Source organism: Montipora foliosa, chromosome 9 (assembly GCF_036669935.1).
Source record: "Montipora foliosa isolate CH-2021 chromosome 9, ASM3666993v2, whole genome shotgun sequence".
In the NCBI taxonomy this organism is placed as follows: domain Eukaryota; kingdom Metazoa; phylum Cnidaria; class Anthozoa; order Scleractinia; family Acroporidae; genus Montipora; species Montipora foliosa.
The window spans coordinates 9,496,871-9,520,150 of NC_090877.1; the positions used below are offsets into that span (position 1 = coordinate 9,496,871).

At 39.6% G+C, this 23,280-nt stretch overlaps 2 protein-coding genes across 4 annotated transcripts in view; one reads left to right on the forward strand and one right to left on the reverse strand.

Moving 5' to 3' along the window:
• LOC137969634 (syntaxin-8-like) overlaps positions 1-3,789 on the forward strand; it is a 17,938-nt gene extending 14,149 nt beyond the window's left edge. The window contains exons 8-9 of one of the 2 annotated variants that reach the window (XM_068815957.1): positions 1,066-1,167; positions 3,035-3,789. In XM_068815957.1, the coding sequence (XP_068672058.1) occupies positions 1,066-1,167; positions 3,035-3,108 (176 nt within the window). In that variant the 3' untranslated portion in view covers positions 3,109-3,789. The remainder of the gene's footprint in view (positions 1-1,065; positions 1,168-3,034) is intronic. The other variant, XM_068815956.1, reaches the window with a different exon arrangement.
• A 1,240-nt stretch (positions 3,790-5,029) lies between these two features.
• Positions 5,030-22,832, reverse strand: LOC137969633 (netrin-1-like). 2 transcript variants are annotated; one of them, XM_068815955.1, is made up of 7 exons: positions 22,714-22,832; positions 20,777-22,093; positions 15,886-16,074; positions 8,116-8,265; positions 6,798-6,839; positions 6,615-6,674; positions 5,030-6,297 (listed from the first exon to the last, which is right to left on the reverse strand). In XM_068815955.1, exons 2-7 carry the CDS (start codon positions 21,753-21,755, stop codon positions 5,954-5,956), a joined length of 1,764 nt encoding a protein of 587 aa, XP_068672056.1. In that variant the 5' UTR covers positions 21,756-22,093; positions 22,714-22,832; the 3' UTR covers positions 5,030-5,953. The 2 variants fall into 2 exon arrangements, with proteins under 2 accessions (XP_068672056.1, XP_068672055.1); XM_068815954.1 differs by lacking the exon at positions 22,714-22,832 and adding an exon at positions 22,392-22,595.
• Positions 22,833-23,280: the final 448 nt, after the last annotated feature.

Genomic DNA, 23,280 nt, shown 5'->3' on the forward strand with positions numbered 1-23,280 from the left:
TTACAATGCAACATCAGTTTTGAGAGATGTCAGTAGCCTTTCTTGCTGCAGGATAGCCAAACAGCGTGACTCCCCAGTGTGTACTCGAACGATCACCCATCCAGATAATAACCCAGTCCAACAGGACTTGCCTTTCCTTAGGCAAGTCGTAACACTGTCACATGAGATCGTGGTTATTTGTGCCAGAACAAGATGGGGTCCAAACGCTGAAATCGTATTCTCTACTTTCTAAAATCCCATAATACATCTTGGGGTAAAAGAGGTGTCTTATGGGTTTTGAGAAAGTGGAGAATTACCCGAGAGACATCCCGCGAGACTGACACGATAAGAATGCAATTTCCTCAAACGCAAATATGCAGTTAGCGAACGGTGCTTTTTTACCCTGATGATGACCTAGTGTCGAAAACGTTTAAATTTTATTTTTTTAAATATAATTTTTAGCCTTTTTACAGTGCAACGTGCCTTACCGTGGCCACCAAACAAAGTTTTTTACAAATTGTCCGCCAATCAGGATGTGTGAATTTGATTGACAGTCACGCCTCCTTGCACAGTTGTAAGTTGAGCACCGTTGCATCATGATGGGTTGTTGAGTTGAAGTATTTACACGTAATTGAGTGAAAGTTTGTTGGGTGGCCACAGTAAGGCAGGTTGCACTGTAATAGTTCATTGTGAATTATTTGTGCTGACAAAAATCTTGAATTAATTCATAAAATATCTGATATTTTTGGCAAATTACATCACAGAGTGATAAGGTTTGGTATTCAATGAAGAATGAATAACATTAATAAATGGTTGCTTCAAACAGTACCAACACAAGATCTCTTCTACATGTATTAAAATAAAGCGGCAAATCTAAAAATTCCTTTCACGTGGTGGTGATTATTGCAGCTGGAGCTTATGAGGCCTTATGTAACAAAAACCAACTAGAAGGAGGCAGCTACTGCTCTGTAGATGACTGTACTTACAAGTTCTTTTTGTTGTTCATACTGTTTTTTAAACCTCGGTTGCTGTGCAAGTTTAGCACCCTGAATGCTGAGAATTTAATTTTGTTGTTTTGACGAGCAGATATCATTGATGACATTGATGGTCGAATGGATCAAACCAACACACGTCTTATAAAAGAAACGGCACATGTACAAAGGGTGACAGCAAAATCTTCAACTTGTGGTGAGTTTGTTATGTGTTGGCATGCACAATCAATAATGGCAAACAGGCGAGGATCTTGATCTTAACAAAGATGTTAAGATGTTTATGTTTAATTTTGAATTACTATTGTCGTAGTCTTAATTACTGTCGTTATTATTATTGTAATTTCTCTAGTATTTATATTTCACTGTAATTTATAGTTCATTTCACACTGAAGATGGCAGAGGCAACTGCCGAAACATGTCCGTAAAACTCAGGAGTGTCGTGTTTTTCTTAAAATTAGTTTCTTCACTGCTTTTATCCAGACCAAATTAACGTTAGTTTTTTATGCGTCTCTTCTCTTATTGATAACAATTGTGTCATAACATTGTCAAAGTGGCTGTGGAAACTGAAAAGGAAGGGTTACAAAATGAATCATCACTAAATATTCACTCGACATAGTTTGCTCTCGATACAGACTCCACACGGAGCTTTTTTCAAAGTGAATTGTGTCGTGGCAACAAATGCTGGTTTAGTTAAACAACTCTTTTTTCGAGAGATGATATTTTTCAATTATGGCGAGTGCTCCTTTGCAGAAGGCGAACCTACGACCTTCCGATTACAAGTTCGGGTGCTCGAATTTCCATCTCTGTTGTTCATTTCAATATCGATAAGCATGTTCTCAGGGTAAATGGAACACTCTGCTTGACTGGTTTCTGGTCGAGATTTTACGGTACGGACCGTTACCTGTTTCCGCAATATTTCTCTCTTAAACACAAAGGATTTTTAAAACAGCGGAATTTAGTTTTTTTCATCACGACAGTACAATTATAGCAAGCGGAATTTAGTTTGACATGTAAAAGGTTGCCGTCCAAAGTTCGCTGATGGAAGACGAAGATTACGATCAATCACCAAGCGGAGAAGAGGCCGATCGCTCAAAGAAACGATACCATAGACCACTTTCGTAAATGGCCACCACTTTTACATTCTTTTTCCTTTATGTTTATTAGACCTGCTGCCCTCATATTGAAACAAAAGTTCTTGCGAAATTTCTCGTCGTAGGCTTATTAGCATTAAAACAAAAGAATATTTTATTTGGCCGCCATTATGAAAGAGGTCTACATAATGAACAACTTACTACTAGTCCCTAACCCCAATTTTTCCGTACCCTACTGGGGAATATTGGCGCTCGGTCGTTTTCTGTACGGGGCTCGCTGCGCTCTGTCGGTACTGCCACGACCTCGGGCCAAAATACCGCAGTACGCCCCTCGCGTTCAGTGGTACTATGATAAAAAAATCATTTCCTTTTTTTCTTTAGATTTTGAAAGCGTGTTCGCTTAACACCTAACTGACAAAATTTTGAGCTTTGAGTTTTATCCAAAGTCTGTTTATTTTGAGTGTACGTTTTGGATTTCACGGTCCGCCATTACTCACGTTCAAAACTGACCGATTGGACCTCAGAGGGTTGGATCTAGAGAAAATGACGTCATATACTCACTAGCTTAAAGTTTCAGCGTGTAAACGCAATTTATTATATATGCAAAACACAGGTTTAAAAGTCTGCATATTTATTCAGCCGCGTACACACGCATAGCATTCTTAAAGTAGTGAGTCTTTGACGTCATTTTCTCCTCGACCCAGCTCTCTCAAGATTTTAAAATTAGTAATGGCGGAGCAATAAATAAGAAAATTCCAGTTAAAATAAACCGGTGTCTTTTCAAAATCAGAACTTAAAACGTGGGTAAGTTAGTGTTTAGTTAACATAGTTTTGAAATCCAAAGTAAAAAAAGAATTGTTTTTTTAGTCGTAGTAACACTTTAAGAGGTTAATCTCTTCCTTTCGTCTACGGGGTTAACCATTTCCATTTCAATCATTCATTTCAACTCCTGTTTTTGGTTTTGTTTTGCAGGGATGCTGATTGTTATTGTTGTGTTGATTATTGTCATAATTGTTGTGGGTGTGGTCCCAGTGCCAGATCACTAGAATTGTGTTGACATTTTTTCCTCAAACAGTGATGGCTAGAGATTACTTAGTACTATACAACTGCCCTGATATACATGTATATCACAGCTATCTAATTGAAAATTTAATTGCTGCAGAATCGTTTTGTAATTCATGTTCTGCAAATTATCCACCTTTCAATAACCAACCGAGAATAATCCCACAAGGCGAGTTACTACTTTTAGTTATTCTTTGGTGAACTATTTGCCAAGATATAGGGGTGATGTCGAAAGTCGTAAATCAAATATTGAAAAAAATTAGCAAACTTGAAATTGAAGAATTTTTCATATAAAAAATTGTCCAGCCAAAACAAAGAAAAAGAAAGTACAGAAAGAAAAAAGTGTATATATAATGCAAAGTAAAAAGAAGCGCAAGCTATCGACCCAAGTTTCATTCAATTCAATTAATTTTATAGCTCATTGAACATACAGCAGTGTCTGAGAAGTACTTGTAAAGGTAAAAGAATGAAATTCATCCGTTCGTTTTACTGTTTCAAAGTGCTATTGAGTTCGCCTAGCTGTAGCGTCTGTTGTCAAAAATCAGTTTCTGTCTTACACGTTTAATTGTTTTTGACTTCTTATAATAAGTATTAACAGCGCGCGCTCTCATTGATTACTTCGAGGTCACATGGCATCTAACAATAAAACAGTGTAAAATCTATGACGTCACAGGCTGTTACCCGCGAATGTTCACCGACGTTGCTGTTACCATTGCACGCTTTTCCTTTTGTGCTATATAACAAATCACTTTTAAAGTGACTGATCCCTCGGGAAACAGTTCATTTTGTTTCCCTCAGCTGCGCCTCGGGGAAACATTGAGATTCTCGGGAAACAAAATCAACTGTTTCCCCGGGACCAGTCATCAAGTGTTTATTGTCAGCACAGTGTTGGTATAGGTGGTCTGCTACCAATCTCTAGAGATACAGATAACAATGTTGCAATGTATAATTGCTGGTGGACGAACAAAAGGAGCAAATGAGAGATCTTTTGTTTTCGTGCACCAGCATGGCAGCGATGACGTCACGTGAAAACCACCAAAAACAAAAAATGGCCGCAAATATAATCCATAAAAATAATTGTACGCCCAGATAAAAAGGTCAATGTTGTGACCATGGTGTATTTCTGCCTTCCTGAATAGCTTTCGTCCTGGCTGATTTAACGCGGTCTCAGTGACTGTTGTCTCCATTTGTTCCCATATAACAAAGCACTGAGCTTGGGATGCCTGTGATGATTGGAAAGATGCGAAGAATTTTTGCAAATGCGTTCACGTGAATGTATTTGTACTCAAGCTCCCACACGAAACCAACTTTAAGCATCCACTACAGAGTGAAGTTTTGTTTGCCTGCGTCGCTGGAATGCCCTTTTTCGTACCATTCAACGTCAATATTTTGGTAGCATTTTGAAGTTTTTTTTCCCTGTGCCTTTCTCGTCCTCCTTTGTTTCGCAAGTTTCTTGAGAAGTATGCTGAACTGCCCTAAACAAAGTTTTCGAAGAGTTGCTATGGAAAAAAGGCTTGTCCCAGAGCTGTGACGAAAACGCTCATTTTAGGAATAATAGCGGAGATGTCTTTATTACAACATCCTTTTTGTTATTCAAACGTAACAACTACTGGAACAAGCGGACCCTTTCGGAAACCAGCGCCAAAAGGACGCCCCCCTGTTTTCTTTGTTGTAAAAAGCCACTTTTACATTCTTTTGTCTTTATGTTAATTAGACCTATTGCCCTCATTTTGAAACAAATATTCTTTTGAAATTTGTTCGTCGTAGCGAGGCTATAAAGGCTTATTATCATGAAAACAAAAGAATATTTTGTCTGGATGCCATTATGAAAGAGGTCTATGAGCATACCTCGAACTTCTGCAAGTTAATGAATTATACCTACCGTTAAAACTTTGAGCCGAGTAATACTGCTTCTATAAAAGATCTTTATTTTTCAGTGTAAACTAATTTGGATCATTTATAAATTATATGATTACTGTGGTGTAATTTAATAAAATCGATAAGAATGTTTTAAACTAAACGCGTTTAGGTTTAGCGAGAAACTATGCATGACAACTTGCTTGCCGATTGAACTTTTTTTTTACAATTTGTACATATGCTTTTTGAACAAACATGTTTCTTAAAAAAAAGTAGATTACTTTCTTAAGTGACCAGTGAACCTTGGCTAGTTCCAGATTTCTAAGGTTGGAGGTGGGGGAACAGACAGTTCGGCGATCGATTTGAATGGTTAAGGGAAGAGATAAACTAAATCGGCTAACTGAATGTTGTACCTAATTCAAACCCTTTGGGAATAAAACGTTTCCTCCGGGTATTTCCATATCAATTAAATGTGAATGCTACAATTTAATGCAAATGCAACACACGTAGCACCAGATATAAATTGGGTACAACATTGAGTCAGCCGATTTGGTCTCTTAGAAGAAGAGACCTGAAGACGAGATTGAACTCGGATTTTAATATCTTGAACGAGGACCTGTCTGTTTTGAAAAAATTGCATTTTCCCCTCTTCCCCAACCTTTCAGGTCGTGAACAAATGCTCACACCGAAAGCGGTTTCGTCTTACTGAATGCGCAGCAGAAAAGCTTATCTTTCGTAACCGAAGAAAAACTGCGTCGTTCAAACGTTCATGAAGTATTCGTCGTTTCCGGGGACCCTTCGGAAATATTGCTTCAACCTCGTTCCCAGGGCTTTTCTCCGAAAAGCCCTGGGAATGAGGTTGATATTGCTCGTTCTCGTGTTGCGCGTTCTCGTTTCTATCATATGTCAGTCATTTAGAGCACTGATACACGTCATCTCTAAGTACTTTGTTTATCGCATTCCGGTCTTTCATCAGTTATATCGCTGAACCGTGTCTTTATTACTGTGGCATCCCTTCTTAATTCTATCCACTTTTCTGCCCAGATGCTTTGTCCATGGAATCACCATGCTTCTGTTGTCCACTACAATAGATTTTTTCCGTCGGGTAGACGAGATTGAACCTGCGATCAAATATTGGCGGCCTGGTCGTAGCTTGGGACATTTGCATTTGTAGTCTCTTTGTGGGATCCATAGGAATTCATTTCCCAATCTGAGACGAACCAATGGGCGTTTGTAACGTGTCGCGACGTTAACGGTCACTCGTACCCATTCCCCTTGTTCCTTCTTGTCCAAAGCAAGAATGATTACTTTCATGGCTGTAACGACAAAAAAGGAAGAATAATTATGCTGCGATAAGGCAAGGCAAAATAAATGAAACAAAAAGGAAAGGAAAGGAACTTTATTCATTTGTCTAGTCGTTCTAGCGCTTGATCACTAATTGAGGACACTGTAAAATGAAATCAACAATTAACGCAAATCAAGTCAAATGTTGGTTAATAAAACCAATACTAGACAAAGATACACTACAATCACTAGTCCAAGGTACAAATTTAAAAACAAAAAACGAAGGAACAGAAGCAAAAGAAAACGCAAGAAAAAGACTTTCTTGTTGAAAATTTCCTCGTATACTTACCAAAGTCTTTTCGACAAAACTTTTTTCCAGATAGACCGGTTTTCTTGCACTGAGAACACGCTGAAAGGGAAGAAAAAGTTCCATAACTCTAGAATAGAATCAACTTTTGAATAACCTGCTACCCCATGGATGACCACTTGAATCAAACGACTATCTTTAGAACAAATCAATGGGCATGCTTACTTGCATCCTTGGGTTGTGTGGACATAATTATGTTTGGAGTTTCTGAAAGGAAAAGGGAAAAGTTCAAATGATAAGTAAGTTGAAGATGTGTATATCCATCAGACGCCACTTTGGCAAACAAACGGGCATCATGTGGTTGTTTCTTTCTGTTGTAACCGATCCTCTCCTAAGAGAGACACTTCAAGATTTTCCTTCTGAAGCTACACGATTTTACCCGTCAATGGGGCTAGTTCACGAGTAAAATGGGTTAACAACATCTACGTCCGCTCATGAACTATTGTCTCCTTTAACCCAGGTCCGAGGAGTACGTTTGTGTATGGATCCCGGAAATGTGAGGGGAGGCGGGAGACGTCTAGGAGAAAACAACACCGTGGGGAAAAAAGTAAAATAGCCTCCCGCTCCGTAGCCCCTGTCACCCTTTCCTTCCTTAAAGTTAGAGTGATACTTCTCCAGTATGCAAAGACTGGTTTTGATGGGCTGTGTTGCAGCGGGTCTTGTGAGGCTCTACGTAACTGACTTGCTACCCAAACAGAAAGATTTAATTAGACTTTGTAACAATGGAACCAGCTACAGAACCAAATGATAGCAAGTTCACCAGTGTTTCTCAACTACCACTTGTGATTTGTAACTTCTTATGTTCAAAAACATCGACCATGATTTGTGTGAATTAAAGATAAGACGAACTGTGAAGTGACTATCAATAAGCCATGGCATCAGGCATGAACCGAAGTATAGCACACAACGCTCATTCATACTGTTCCCAAAAGCCAATCACCCAAGAGTAAGATTTACCCAAATTGCCGTAGTCCTCACCAGCGTCATAAAAGTGTCTACTTTTCAGATTTTTCGGGAAAATAAACAATAGACCAAATCAGCTAACTCAATGTTGTACTTAATTCAAACCCTTGGGAATAAAACGTTTTGTTCCAGGTATTTCCATATCATTTAAAATTGAATGCTACATTGTGATTCAAATACAATGCTCAAACAATCTTAACCTCAGAAGATCTGAATAGACCTTTTCACCGATACGGCGGCCATTTCGATTTGAATAGCTATTATGGGATGCCCAGGGGGCAAATACGCATTAATTTGCCCCCTGAGCATCCCATAATAGCTATTCGAAACAATAGAAATCAAAATGGCCGCCGTATCTGCAAAAAGGTCTATTAGGGTACAGCATTTGGTCTATTGTTTATTTTCCCGCAAAACGACACTTTTCTGACGCTGATGGGGACAAACTTGATACCAGATTCATACTCTTGGGTAACGGAATCTTGCTGTTCCCTATTAAAGCCAATGCAAAACGACTACTTACTAACACAAGGTACAATGGGGCTTTTCGTGTTTTCGTATCCCTCAGCACATTTGCCACACTGTCTTCCTGTCACGCCCTCTTTGCAAGGACATTGGCCCGTGTTCTGGTCACAAATCTTCCCCATAGATCCATGCGGGTGGCAGTTGCACGCTGTAAATGCAAAAAAAAAAAAAAGCCGGGGTTTGATGACTGGAGCTGTTGTGGGGTGGGTCGACTCGATACTACTGCACTGGCTGCTGCGCATGTCTCTAAATCACCGATTCATTTTAAATCACTGATTTTTTCTGTTTTGTGTGTGTGTAACACTCCTTAGATGCAACTCATTGATGTAAATAATATTGCATATTTATGTAAATTTGTAAATTTGTTAATTTATTACTATTAATTTCACTTTTATCTGCACTATCTATTTTGCCAGTTCACTTCTATAAATATATGTATATATATGGGAGGGCACATTGTATACATATTTAATATATATATATATTTCCTTTCATCTAATTCCTGTGGTAGTGGCCATCTCGAAAGCATTTGCTACTATGACCACTACGCACTTTTCCACTTTTTCTCGCTGGAGTATAATTAGTCTATTTCCTTCTTTCTTTTGATTGTTATGTCCATTATGTATTTTCTGAAATAGTGCATAATAATAATAAATCTTGAAATCTCGCACGATACTTTTTATTCAACCTTTACAAGAACTGGTTTGCTGTGAACACATCATGGAAAGTCTTGGTAATTATCGTATGATTGTTATTGCAAAATTATCACTATTGAACTAGATTTTCCTTCAACTTTATCAGCTTTCTTTAAAACGGAGAAAATTCGAAAACAGATAACGAGCTTATAGAAAAGTCCAAATTTCATCACTTGCTGCCTCATACTGTGTGACCTCTGCGTAGAAAACTTTCCTGTTATCAGTAATCTGGTTTGCAGTGTTCCGATGCCACGATCTCATTCCCACACGGAGTGTAACACGATTAGAGAAAAATCTTGTTTGCAGAGCGGGTCAAACAAAATGAATTTACTATTTTGACCTGATAAGTCAATTAGGCTTGAACGATTATCCCGGGAACACTTCGCAAAAAGGTCACAAAACAGGTGGGCTGCTCGATTAAAATTAACTAGACCCTCCTTGAGGGTACACTGCGTTGCCTGTGGTACGTGCACCGTTCCAGACAATTTTTTCAAGTTGGGGGGTCATTAAGACCATTTAAGGGGTCACCCAGGAGTCATACCAGCAGAAGCCCTTTGGCTCACTGGTTCTCACACGTTCGTACGACGAAAAAAATCTGTCCTTGCGTAATATGTAGCTCTAACAGTGCACGATATTGTTTTGGTATTGTCTATCATTGTAGTGCCATGGTAGAAGCCTTGAGTAAATAGCCTGAGAAGACATGTGGTTACTAGCAAAGTACTGAACCCAGAAAGATTGAAGAAAATAAATGGGAAGTGAGAAACAATGGCTTCTTGGCTGACATGTTGATAAACTTCTTTTCACCACAAGTTTAAGCGTGCCCTCTGAGCATCTGACAGCTTTGTAATACTAAAGTTTACTGAAGTTAATCCCTCTCCGGCGGGATTAGTGTCTGGAAGGGTGACCAAAAACATATGCGCCTTCGTAAAACAGAAGCATTGGACCGAAAATACTATTAACGCTAACAAATGCGAACTTAGCAAGGTACAGATTTTGTTAGCTTGCTTTATGCAAAAACAAATATTGATGCAAAAGTAAATAAATATTGATACACAGTTTTTAGAAAGAGCAGAAGGAAGTTTCCAGGACTGTCGCTCGTTTCAACCTTAAGCTCGAAAATTCAATACACAACATGATATTATAATTCACAAAGGCAGAAAATATCACAGAATCCTTTTCCAGCGAAACATTTTATTGAAACAAACAACATAAGATGGACTAAAACGCCATTCGCGTTGCAATGACTTTCCATTGCTGGTTAACGAGAATAACAAACTCACGAGGCAGAATGTATATTTATATTTAATTAAGTTAGCACAACACAAAAACGCTAACCTCATTTTGACACGAAAATGCTTTACTATTGCCATAAAAACTATCCAGTTAAGCTCGCATATTATAAAACATGATGAATTCATAAAGGCCACCTTTTCCAGCGAACAATTTTTTGAAACAAACAACATATTTGCTCTTAGAGGCGAAAACCTCTTCCTATTTCATTGCGTGCGTGAAGACAAGAAACTCAATCGTGTCAAATTACCATGTACTTCAGGTTCAAACCCTTTCCTGGAGAACATTTTCCTTGAATAACAAGAAAATGCTTTACTATTGCCATAAAAACTATCCAGCACACATATCATAAAACATGATGAATTCATAAAGGCCACCTTTTCCAGCGAACAATTTTTTTTGAAACAAACAACATATTTGCTATTATTGCGTGCGTGAAGAGAAAAAACTCAATCGTGTCAAATATGCGCAATATTACAACAAACTAAAATTTCAGGATCAAACCGTTTCCATGAAGAATCTTTTCCTTGAATAATAAAGCACAAAATAGACGACAACCTTTCTTTCAAATAATTCTTGGCTGTCACATTTCCAATTTTCTTTTCCTGAAGACTGTGCATAGTTGATCACAGATCCACTTAAGGTGTTCGATTCGTTCTCTGTCTTTGTTGAACCCATAAGTTACCAGAGAATTTTCCATTTGGTTTCAGTGTTGTACATAACAGCACACTTGGTAAATATTATTTTAGAAATGCAGCTCACTTTGATTTCTGCTCGACGGGCGACAGATTGTTGTGGAAGTCCATTTACTCGTCGCTTTTGAGATTCCAGGTGTTGGTTTTCACCGCCTGCCTAGTTTATCCAACTGACTTTCCATTATTGAGCTCCATAAGGGAATATTTTGTTTAAGGATCCACTAAAACGCCATTCGCGTTACATGACTTTCGACGCCATTGCAGGCTAAGTTAATGATTCTACTGTGTCCACCAGAGAAATCTACGCAGTTCCACTACCTTCTCGATCCTAAGAAAATACGCGCAGAAGGCTCTATGCACAAAGATACCAGTTACCAGGGGAATGACAGGTAAGACTTTTACCGACACGGAAGAAAAAGAAAATAATAACACCGAACAAATGCCATTCATTTTTAGACTGGGATTGCCATAAGGCAACCCAGTAACAAAGAAATCAAAGCGTAGGGAAAAAACCTAAAGGCCCGGTCAAACTCTCCCAACTTTTGCAGCATGACGTTGCGACATGTGTTGAACAAGCTGGCCAAACGCTCGCAACATTTTAAACATGTCGATGTTTATGTGCCCCAGGCCCCTGGCGCGCAACAAGTACCGGGACCTAGCGAGCATGCCCTAGTGCAACACGGCTAAACGAGCACAACATTATGCAACATCCAACATGTTGCATTTGACCGTTTTCAAATTTGATACAACATCATCCAACATGTTGCAACATATCTCAACAGGGTGGCCAAACGTATGCAACATGTTGTGTTCAACAATGTTGCGAGCCAGATGTTGCAAGCGTTAGGCCAGGCCTTCATAACGCCGCTTTACACGAACCCGGGTTGGACAACGACCCGGGTCAGTTCAGGGTCGAATTTTACGTTTACACGAGCCCGGGCTGGGCGGTGAGGGTTGGCTCGATCTCGGCTGACCCAGGTCATTTCCTTTTTCGCTCGGTTGAAAAGGCTGGTAACCACTTGTCAGTGAGGAAAATGGCGGACGAATCATGCAATCATCAGAATCATCAATTTGTGTTGACGTTATCAACCATTTTACCAATGCTATTTGCTTGTGCGCAGCTGCATGGGTTTTAAATGCTCATCATCATGCCCTGACAGCAGCATTTTGCTACAGGCTGCGCATGGGCAAGAGCGCTGAACCGCAAAAAGAGTGACGTTCAAACGATCCCGTGTCAGACGGGCCAGTGTTTACATGAACAAAATTCAAGAAATTTCAACCCTTCTAGCCGGGTCAACCCGAGTCTCGAGAAGGGTTACCCGGCAAGGGGGACTGACCCGGCTTGACTACTGTTTTCATGTAAACGCTAATAAACATTTGACTGCAGAAGGGTTACCTGTCGCGGTGATTCAACCAGGGAAAAAAAGCAACCCGGGGTCGTGTAAAGCGCGCGAGTGGCTATTTGTTGGATCTTTGAAGGATATGTTTACTTAAAACAGGCCGGCAGGTAGGAATTAAATAAAATTATATCATTATTATGAACGACTTCCGGTGACCCGTTGCCCTAATTCATCTTATCAGCGGATTTGGTTTTAACCCTGATAATCGGCTTTCAGCTTAATTATTGCTTTCTTCAGTTAAAAAATTCTGAATTTTGCGGGTGTTAGGCGTGGCAAACTGTACATGCATAATCATTTTGTTTTGGGGGTGCAGGGATGGCGCAGTGGTGTGGCCCGGGTTCGATTCACAGACACGGCGTCATATGTGGGTTGAGTTTGTTGGTTCTCTACTCTGCACCGAGAGGTTTTTTCTAATGGGTCTGACTCCGGTTTTCCCCTCTACTCTAAAAGCAAAATTTGATTTGATTTGCGTTAATTTTGTTAATTTCAATTTACAGTGTCTCCAATTAGTGCTCCAGACACTTAAATAAAATTCCTTTCTTTTCCTTTTGTGGCCAGGATGTAATCCCAAGACGCATCTTGCACTGATGTTTTTCAGTTGGTCATGTTGGCAAAAGCTCAAAGATTCCCGCGGACGCTGTAGCGAAGCTTAGAATGGAACCAAAGACCTCTGGATTAGTTGTTTCATACTAGAGAAAACAATTCCTGGGCTTAATTAATAAATTAATATGAGTAAAAAACATGTTGGCACCTGCGTAATCCTGCATCTTTCTCCCGGCGAACATCTCGGTTTACAATAATTACTAATCACTACTTAAGTTTTAATCTTATCAAGCTGAACAGGAATTCTCTACTAATTGAGGAGACTTTAAATCAAATCAAATCACCTGAAATTAATTAAAAGCAGATCAAATTAATTGTTGGTTTTTCGGTAAGAGGGGGAATCTGGAGTACACAGCGAAAATCCCCTCGGCGACACATGGCATCACGTCTGAGAATGGAACCCAGGCTTCGTTGATGAAAAGCGAGTGCTCTCACCACTACGTCATCCTTATTCCCCAATGTCTGTGCACCCTCTTCAAAGTAGCGAGCAGTCATTCACGATCTTGCCTTTTATGATTGTTCGGGCCAAGTTTTGCGAAGTCTAGTTAACATTAACTCTGGCCTAAACTTATAGGCGGTTATGGAAAGCCAAATGGTGCAGAATTCAGGAACCAAAATTGACTTCACATTGAACAAGTTCCTATCAAGGTCAAGAGAAGCTTGAGTCAAGCTCAAGAATGAATTTAAGTCACTCTCAACTAAAGAATCATCTCAGTTTCAAGCTTCGTTCCATATCGACACCAAAATAATTGACACGTTCTAACAACTTGGACCTTCAAAATCAAGCCGCTATTGCCATCACGCTCAAGTTAACCAAACTCTTGCATCAAACAACCGAACTACGTACGTTGCCAACAACTACCCCACACACTGTCAACAAATTAATTAACCCACAATGCAGTCGTGGCAAGACTAGACCGTGCTTCGGTTGTACAAGAAATTCACAACAATGTTCGCATTTTGTGGGTTGTTCCCTAGTCCAAGGTTTCTTAAAGTCACCTGGCTTCAGACCTGCAGAGTAAGGGCAAGTTGTGTCTGGAGTAGATCCACATAATTGTCGCATCAGATGGGCTATCATTGTTTCAAGACGAGTGTATTCAGTATAAGGGCCTAACTGACAGCCACCATAATCTCGTGAACTGGGGATTTGTTAGACATGGAGGATTATAGTTCACCACTAAATTTTCTCCGATTCTTATTGGTTTAAATTGATCACGTGACGCGATAGTGTTCGTCCGCGGAGAGACACTATCAGCCCATGGTGCCCGTCCGAGGAAAATACCCGGATGGATAGTAGTCGTCCGCTGAAAATACCTCTGTAAACAAGCGGCCTTATGGAAAATAAACAATCGAAATTGTATTAAGAGGGTTTTTGTTTGTTTTCTTTTTCAAATTTTACATTGGCTGACACGGCTTTCGTCTAATAAAGTTGAAAATAATTCAACATGATTTTTGAGCTGGCGCGCGGAAGAAAATTTAGTAGTGAACAATAAAGACAATAGAGTGTTTATGTCTCGGAACTATCGGTCTGATAGTTGCCCCTTGGAAATTTGATGTTCTTAAAACTAGCATATTTGCCAGCATATTTGCCCCTTGAAGCTTCGCTTCTCGGGCAAAAATTTGTTTTAAGAACATCAAATTTCCGCGGGGCAACTATCAGCCGATATTTCCTCGACAGAAACACTCTATTGTTTAAATAGAAGGTTCTCAAGACTGATAGTGTACCTTAATTGCTCTATTTACAACAACAAAAAACTGTGACGTCGACTCGCCTTTTTCGTTCTGGCACTGACCGTTATCAATGCCCACAAAACTCCAGTGCTCTTCAATAAACTGTTTGATATAGAAAAGGTCTATTGACAATGTCAGTAAGAAAATCCTGTTGTTTCCTGTAAAGCGTATTCGACAACACGTCTTTTTATAGTCCACCTTGATGTCTGCCATTTGTTTCCAGGTGAAACCGTATGACCGCAATTGAAGAAGAAGCAACTGAAGGGATCCTTTTTTGAAATTCAAACTTTAGCCTCCCCGGTCGGCTATGAACAAATTGCCATGTTAGTGCAGGGAGAGCCTGTTAGTTTAGTTTTACTTCTTCTTGCCCATTCCAAAACTTGACAAAATACAAACGTCGTTGAGAATTTCTTGTACAACCGAAGCACAGTCTATTCTTGCCTCGATTACGAAATGTATGACGTTTGGTGACGTGCAATAAGGGATAACTCCCTGATTCGAATAACTACTGTTTTATCGCAATCTAGATTCTGTCGAGTGGTAAAAGGCTTAAATGGAGCAATTCCCATTCTATGTGGAGTAAATACTTCCGGAATCGTATACGAGGTAGTTATTGAATCAACTTGCATTGTGGGTCAATTGTTTGATGCAAAAGTTTGGTTACCTTGAGCGTGATGGCAATCGCGGATTGATCTTGAAGGTCCAAGTTGTTAGAACATGTCAATTAATTTGGTGTTGACATGAAACGAAGCTTGAAATTGAGATAATTCTTTAGTTGAGAGTGAAATAAATTCATTTTTGAGCTTGACTCAAGCTTCTCTTGGCCTTGAAAGAAAATTTGTTGAATGTGATGACTTAATTTTGTTGAGCTTGCTTAAAATTATGTCTTGACGTTGAGAAAAAATCTTTGGAACGTGACTTGAGCTTGATTGACATCTCTCTTGACATGGGTAGGAAACTTGTTGAATGTGAAGCCAATTTTGGTTCCGGAATTTTCCACCATTTGGCTTTTTATAGGCGGTTGCTCATTGAATAATCGCCACCATGTTGACGAAGCAAACAATACATCTCCATATGAGCCACCTCTTTTCTTTCACCACATTTGTAAATTTGATCATGTGCAAACCACAGATAAGGTGCCGATAGGACCGGAAGTGCAGCTGATTAGATGCAACCTGATTTCAATAAGCGTCACAAAGTGTCCCCGTACGAGTTCACCTCAAACTCGCCTCCAATCCATTTTGCTGTATTTCTGGCGCCAGTTTTTTCATAATTCAGGCCGGTACATAAGTGAAATCATCATATACTCAAGTTAATCCAAAAAGCAGTTATAGTTACTCTTATAGTTACTTACGTTTGCAGACTTTTATGTGTGTGATGTCCTTTGTAGGATCCTTGTAAAATCCCTGCTTGCAGTAATGACAGTATCTCCCTGCTGTGTTATGCCTGCAATTAACACATACCCCGCCACTGCCACCTCCGGAAAGCTTGAACAGCTCAATGTTAAACACGCACGCCTTTGCATGCAAATTGCAATTGCAAGCTGCAGATAAAAAAATGAGAATGTTACCATGAGACAACGAACAGCAAACACACTAAAAATTGCAGACACCGTTTTTTTAAATCTCATTCTCGGCTTTTCCTAGCGAAATGAATGCACAAAGCTGCTTTGCAAAATGGCAAAAAAAAAAATAATAATAATAATAATAAAAACAAAAAAGCCCAGTAGATTTGATCAACGAAATATCGTTCTGCATGTTACAACATCACGATGCTTTTTTTTTTTTCAAAACAATAACGTCTATGACAGGATCAAATTCGAAACTTATTTGTGTGAATTCCTGGAGGCAGCAAGTTTGGAACGCCTTGGAGCATACTTCATGTAAATGGACTGGTTTAGTGAAACCCTGAGAACTTCAAAAGCGAGAACGGCACAGTCGCACTTCATGTTAACTTGACCTCGAACATGCGCAATCTTTTGTCCTCAGTTCACAACTGAGTTTTGACTTATAAATTAATCTAAACTTTTGATTGGCTGTCATTTGAAAAAAGGGTGTGCTTTGTGCATGGTCAGGGCCAAAACAGAGAATAAAAACAAAGAAACTTGTCCAGTTTCATAACCATCTCCATATAAATGGTGCAACATTCTTATCTGGTGTCACATTTTTCTGCGAACGCCCACTTACTTTCCATTCATTCGTGCTTTTCAGATACAATGAGATAGGACTGAAAAAGTGTGCACGAAGAATGATGGCTGACAAAAAACCGGGCTCAAGCCAGAGAGTGCCACTTAACACTTAAAAAGGAGACGCAGATTTATTATTTATTAGTAGTTTTGTGTTCCGGAGTCATAGCTTTCGCGTAAACACATTGATTCAAAATGATTCTTGCCGAATTCAGGGCTCAACCGAAACTTTTCTGAGCCGGATTACCCGTTCATGGTTATCCCACACTTAGACTATATTTTCATAAGGGATTTCTCTGCACTGTATAAATGTTTGTATATTGCTGATACATTGAAACGTGATTGAATCCACGGTTCATTGTTGCTTGTCATGCTCATTGATTTATGATTTCTATCACAGCTTGGACCTAAGGCACAGCGGTTTAAACAAAGAGCACCGCTCAATTTATCAGTCTTCATCCACTCCCCTAAATCCGGCCGCGAAATAGAGCAAATAACACCTTCAAATAACAAGGAGGCCGGAAATTTGCAATTCTGGAAAAAAATCATTGTCTTTTGCTTTGGCAGAGGAACGTGCAAAAATCACTCCTGGCCAAGCGAAAACGTTAGCTGGTCAGAAACATAACGTTATTACAGTTTGATCTTCTGTAAGCCGCACCAGAAGAACTGTGCTAAAAATAAGCCACATTAAAGCCGTATCTACTGTGTTAGTAGCTTGCGAACGCAACCATGGGCCGGACACTTAATGGAGGAATTTTTGGGGAAGACCCAAATGTGTGTTTAATAATAATTATCTCTTCTTCAACAGACAGTTGTCAAACTTTGGGGAATTGTAGACGGAAATGCGCTTCAAACAGCGTTTTCACCAGGACACAATCAAGTCTCGCGTTAGGCATGCTGGGGTGAGTGTGATTCACGACTTAACGGCGCCAAATTGCCGGGTGTTTTACAGTTTTTGATTGATGCAAGTGTCTCGTTTTCCATTCTTTAAAACTGGCGATAACACGACAGCCGTCTTGTTATCCATGATTTGCATACATTGAAGAAAATAAAACTGCTAAATTTGTAGTTAAACGTTGTTCACAATACGAAAGACCTTAATTTCACATTGAACGAATTCATTTGTCTGTAGTGTGATGCCCACACAAAGGCAGTGAGGCGTCTTTCTCTAATATAACACCCATGAGACAACAAAGTGGGGTAAATCTCTGTTGAGATAAATAGGCGAGCTCGGCTGGGTGGGTGAGACCCAATGATTGAAAACCACTGTACAGAAATAGTAACGAATGTTAACTGAATCATTTCTCGTCGTTGTGAGGTAGAAAAAATGTAAAGTAGACATGCAGAAGTTTCCTTTTCATGATTTTTTTTCCCGGATTTTTTCTTCAAATCAAATCTATTGTTGTCGGCCTTTATCTTTGGCTAGGTTCGCTATCGCAATTACGCATGGGCGGAAGAACGTCAGTTGATGCGATGTATTCTCCGCTAACACTAACTTCAGTGGGATACAAATGTAATACTTTTGATGGGAACCACTGCTTCTTTTTCTGGCTTACGAAGACAAGAATCTCTTTTACGAAAATTAACAAAGCAGAGAAAAGCTGTTGTGGTCCTAACACTTACTGATCCAATGACAGAAGGAAAAATACCGAGAATACTTCTATAATTATTGGGTAATTATTGGGTAACCTTGAACCATTTAAGTACTTGCCTTCTCAGGCTTATCGTTCAATTACAATGAAAAAAATAAAATCAGACTGATAGGTTACAACTAATTGGTGTCTTTTTGGCTAAAAAGGAAATTCGAAATTTTATTGTTTCTTTCCAACAACGTGAAAACATAAAAGTTGATGCCGAAATCCACATGCGTGCTGAAGAGCCGACATGGCGAAAGTGACAGAGAGCAAAATTTCTTCCCTTATCAACTTGTCTTCAATCGCAGAGGTCATGGGTTCGAATCTCCATTGGACCCCCGTGAATTCTCCAGACAACTGATCAAATTGTCCAATTAATTATAAGTGCGGGGATCACTCCAATCCTTCGCCTCTAACCCGCACGTCAAATATATAGACATTCATTTAATTTTTAAAAAATCCCATAAGCTGAGCCTTACGGGCTATATTACTCCTGATGGCCATGCACGATCGTTGATCTTTGATCTTTTCAGCTTCGAAGAGACGTGATAGTTGTTTAAGTAGATTAAAAACGAAGATAATAACATCTGTCCTCTTGAAGGATACTCGTTTGATGAAAGATTGACGGTGTACAACTCCAACGAAAAAAAAAGATTTAATTTCGTCACGTTTGGTTTAAAACGAATTTTCCCATGTTATGCAGTTAAAACTACACGTAAAATTGGCTTGAAAAGATCAAATTCCTTCGGTTTCAACGACTAAAGCTGTAAAGCCTGAAGCCGTTCTATTTCCGCGGAATGTTGACTCAACCTTTGAAGTGTAAAATTCCTTGGCACGCAGACGTGGACTATAAATTAGCACTTCATCTTGTCAGACACCAAAGCACTGAATGAAGTATCAGAGATTTACTCGGGAGCACTGTAAAAGCTTGAAAATGTATTTACGATCCCGTTTTAGCTGATACACATTACGAAGAGATTCCCTAATTTCTCCAGGAAGTAAAAAAAAAGCCTAAGGAAGATAAACGCAGAACGTCTCATCTCGGAAATCCAAAAACAATTTTAAACTCTGTATTGTGTTAGTTCAATAAAAGTGGGTTTGAAATTTTCCACGTCTTGCGGCGTCTCTTGTGGAATCTCTTTTAATTACTTCTCTTTAAGAAACGATTTCGACACGTCAAACAAAAGACCTTAAGCTTTGATTATGTGAATATTTCCTTCCTTTAAAGTTCTTTGTCAAGGTTTTGTAAAGTGATTTTTTTAAGACGCCAAACGCCAACGCATTTATGTACAGATCTTTGTTTGGGGGATCCATTCTACGCCCTTCAATGTAAATTTGAGTAAACGTTGCTAATGCTGTTTTTTGTTTTGTATATTTTCAAAGGCTCCATCAAAGTACGTGAGTATTTTCTGGTATGACTTGAATATAAAAATATTAGCCAACAATTGTAGATCCTAGTTTGGCGCAAATACGTTTTTATTGGATTTCTTGAGATCGACTTATAATTTCTCCTGAATTTCTCATTCAAAAAATTTCCTTAATGAAACAAGTTCGTCCAACAAAGGCTTATCTCATCAAAGTCGAAGAGAGAAATGAGAAAATGAAGTTATGACAATTTTCGTCTAGAAGTTGAATAGAGCGTGTAAAATTGTACGCAACCAAAACAATTTATAATAAAAAATATCGCTACCTAATATTGGAGATGAAACAACAGTCCTTAAAATGTAACACCTCCATTATTGTCCAGAACCGTCTATTAGACATTCTGGGACCAAGATCAGTCCTTTGCAGCAGTCAAGAAAGCCGGAAAAGTTATGCCCCTTAGGCGCTAGAAGCGACAAATTTAAAATCTGTGAAAAACAAGTAGAAAACCCTCCTCCTCAATCTCGAAGTAAGGCCTTCGGCTTGTTTTGGATTACCCGTGATCGCTAATTAGCCTTAAATTCACCAAACGTGTTCTGATGACAGTTAATGCGGGTTTGTTCAAAAGGAGACAAAATACACCCCATAAAACAATATAAAACCACGTAACCAATCTCAACTGAACCACATCACACAAGCTTGGATTTATCTGGGGGAAAACGAAACCTAAAAGTAAAGGAAGACACATGAAATGGCAGTTTTGAAAAATGCTGGAAGGATAAAAGCGCCAAGAGAAACATGGCTAAACGGCGTTCATTGCAAAGGCCTTAATTCTTAATTTTATACATGGATTCATTTACATTGTTCAGTAAAATAAACAGCGCTGCAGGAACTCTCGCCTCATGCAGAATGGTCCCACGCAAAGCTTTTCGGCGTTTACAGACTCAAACGTTGTGGGCAAGCGGCATTTGGACCCTTTCTTCACTCGGTTAAAGCATGAAAACAAGGATTATTAAACTGAATGGATAATTAAATAAGTGATGACTTTTTTAGAATGGTCTTACCTACACACTCGTTTGCTGAGTTCCCTGTAGCGGGTCTCCAGGGTCTGTCGTTGAAGAAGGCTTTGCATTGTTCACAGTTATAACCAGTGGTGTGATGTTTACAGTCACACACTGGTTTTCCGTCACGGTTTGCGGGACAGCTACTCGCATGCCCGTTGCAATGACATCGTCCGCCGACTACGAAGTCTGATACGGCGTAATAATTGCGCACATCACGCGTCTTTGTGGAGCTGATGCGGTTGAAGACGACTTTAACATCTGTCGCGCTGACCCATTCTTGCAGAACGAAGTTCGATTCGAAGTCTTTGGCCGAGGGTCGGCCCTCCAGGGTGCTGAAAGCTATTCTACCCCCTTGAAGTGGCTTTATAAGATGTGCATCTGTACATAAAGCTTCCTGTTCGTTTTCCTTTGTAGCAAAAGCTTTCTTCGGTCTTCCGTAGACCCTGCTGCATGAGCCGGAATAAAACTGATAAGGTCTCCAGCTTTTGCCAAAATCCATTGACTTGTAGATAGCCATAGAATCGGGTCTAATTGTGCAAAATTGTAGGCTAATGTATGTGATGTCATAGATTTTCCCCAGTGAGAGAAGAAGGGTGATATTTTCTCTTGATTGCTTGGGATCCGCTTGCCAACATGTTACGTTGTTTTGGTTATTCAGATCCGTCAAGAATTCCACTGGGTGAGTTTTGCTAGGATTATTTGAGTCACAGACATCACAAGTTTTCTCTCGCGGTGTCTCCCATTTGCAAAATCTTCGCGGAGGTTTCCCGCACGAATGACTTGCAAAGATCTTTTTGCCATATGCGAGGTTATGAAATTCTGGGAGACACATTTGCGGCCTGCGAAATTCATTATAACACGAGTTTGCTCTCACAGGCGAAGCCGCCTCAACTGCGGGGTACATTTGTCGATTCGAGTTCAAAGACAAAGTAAATATCGCCAAGAAATTTATCGCCGAGACGAAGAGCTGCGTCCCCATGGCTTGTCTTCTCCCTTGGAACGCAAACCCTCTTTGATGTGTCCTTCAATAATCCCTTTACAATAAGGAAATGAAGCTCAGCAGTTCGCCAACGTGATCGATTGCCAAATGCCACTATTGCCATAAACACCACTCTTGTAATCAAGAGTGATATGGCTTAGCTTTCGTCTCCTAATCTCTACTGTGTAAACCTATCGTGTATTAAGCCAAGTAATTTGCGACGTGCTCTCCGAGTTCGCGTCTTCAATCACCCACACGACTCCCTTCCTCACACCTAATCAATCACGGGTCATTTTTGCGCCTTGGTGTTGTTATGGTTCATTCTGCCAAGACTCTTCCTAGGAAGAAAATATTACAAGTTATGCAGATGACTGCCAACGTATACAAGCAATCACCTATTATGCGCTATTCATATTCTAATTTAGGGGTTGGAAGAGAAGAGATAAAGACGTAATTTCCTCTCGTCTCCGCGTTCGCTTTTCTTCAGGCGTTGATAAAATCATAAAATGGAAGGGGTGTAAGCTGGGTTGGACGAGAGCTTCAATTCCAAGCAAATGTGAAACCAAGGATTAAACGCTTGCTACAATCGTCCTTTAAAGAATCTTGACGTTAAAAAGTACAGATGTTTACACTTACTGGAGATGTCAGACACAATGATCCTCATAGTAGCTGTGAGTAAAACTGCGGCACTTATGACACAGATGCCGAGTGGTCCAACCTACTTAGGCGTCTGTTTCTCGCGGCGATTAGCAAATTAAATAAAAACTCTCCGCTTTTTTTGCCAAGAATTCATGAGGTGAGAAAATTTGGTGTAGCACTCTTGCAGTTTGGAAAGAGATTAATTGACCACTTGCCCACGGACAGTAAAGATAGTGACCCGTGGGTGGCAATGAAACCCTCTCATTGATGCGACGCTGTTAAACTAAAAAGCAATCATGCTTATTTTTATGGCATTTACCAAAGCTTTCTGCAAAGCGTGAAATCTTGTTGCTGTAAATAGTTCGGCGCTTGATTGAAGCCCTGCCTCCATCCATACGTGACGAAATGACAGGCAGTTGCGCTATGAGCCTGACAAATTTGAGATGAAAAGTACTTTGATGCTTATGACGAAAAGCGCGTGCCAAACAAACTCATCGAGTGGTCAGGAGATGTGTCACACATCATCCGACAGGACAATTTGCGCGAGATTTTTGGTTCTTTCATTGCTTCCGAAACAAAGGAAATGCAATAAACAATCACAATGTCTAATCTGTTAAATATCATGGCCAATGGAGAGAATAAAACTGACGAATCGTTCGTTCTCGTCAGCTTTATTTCCGAAAATGTCTTTTTTTGACTTGAACAATAAAAAGTTGTAGCCCGACAAAAAAGATCAGAGATTTCATTTCGCCGTACCTGATTACAAGCTCTTTGTTCTTGCAACCAGATAAAATATCAACATATCGTAAAGCAACTGGTGGAAATTATCTGCAATGTGTCGTCACTATGTGCTGAGTTCAGTTTAGCATTAAATTTGATTTCAAAT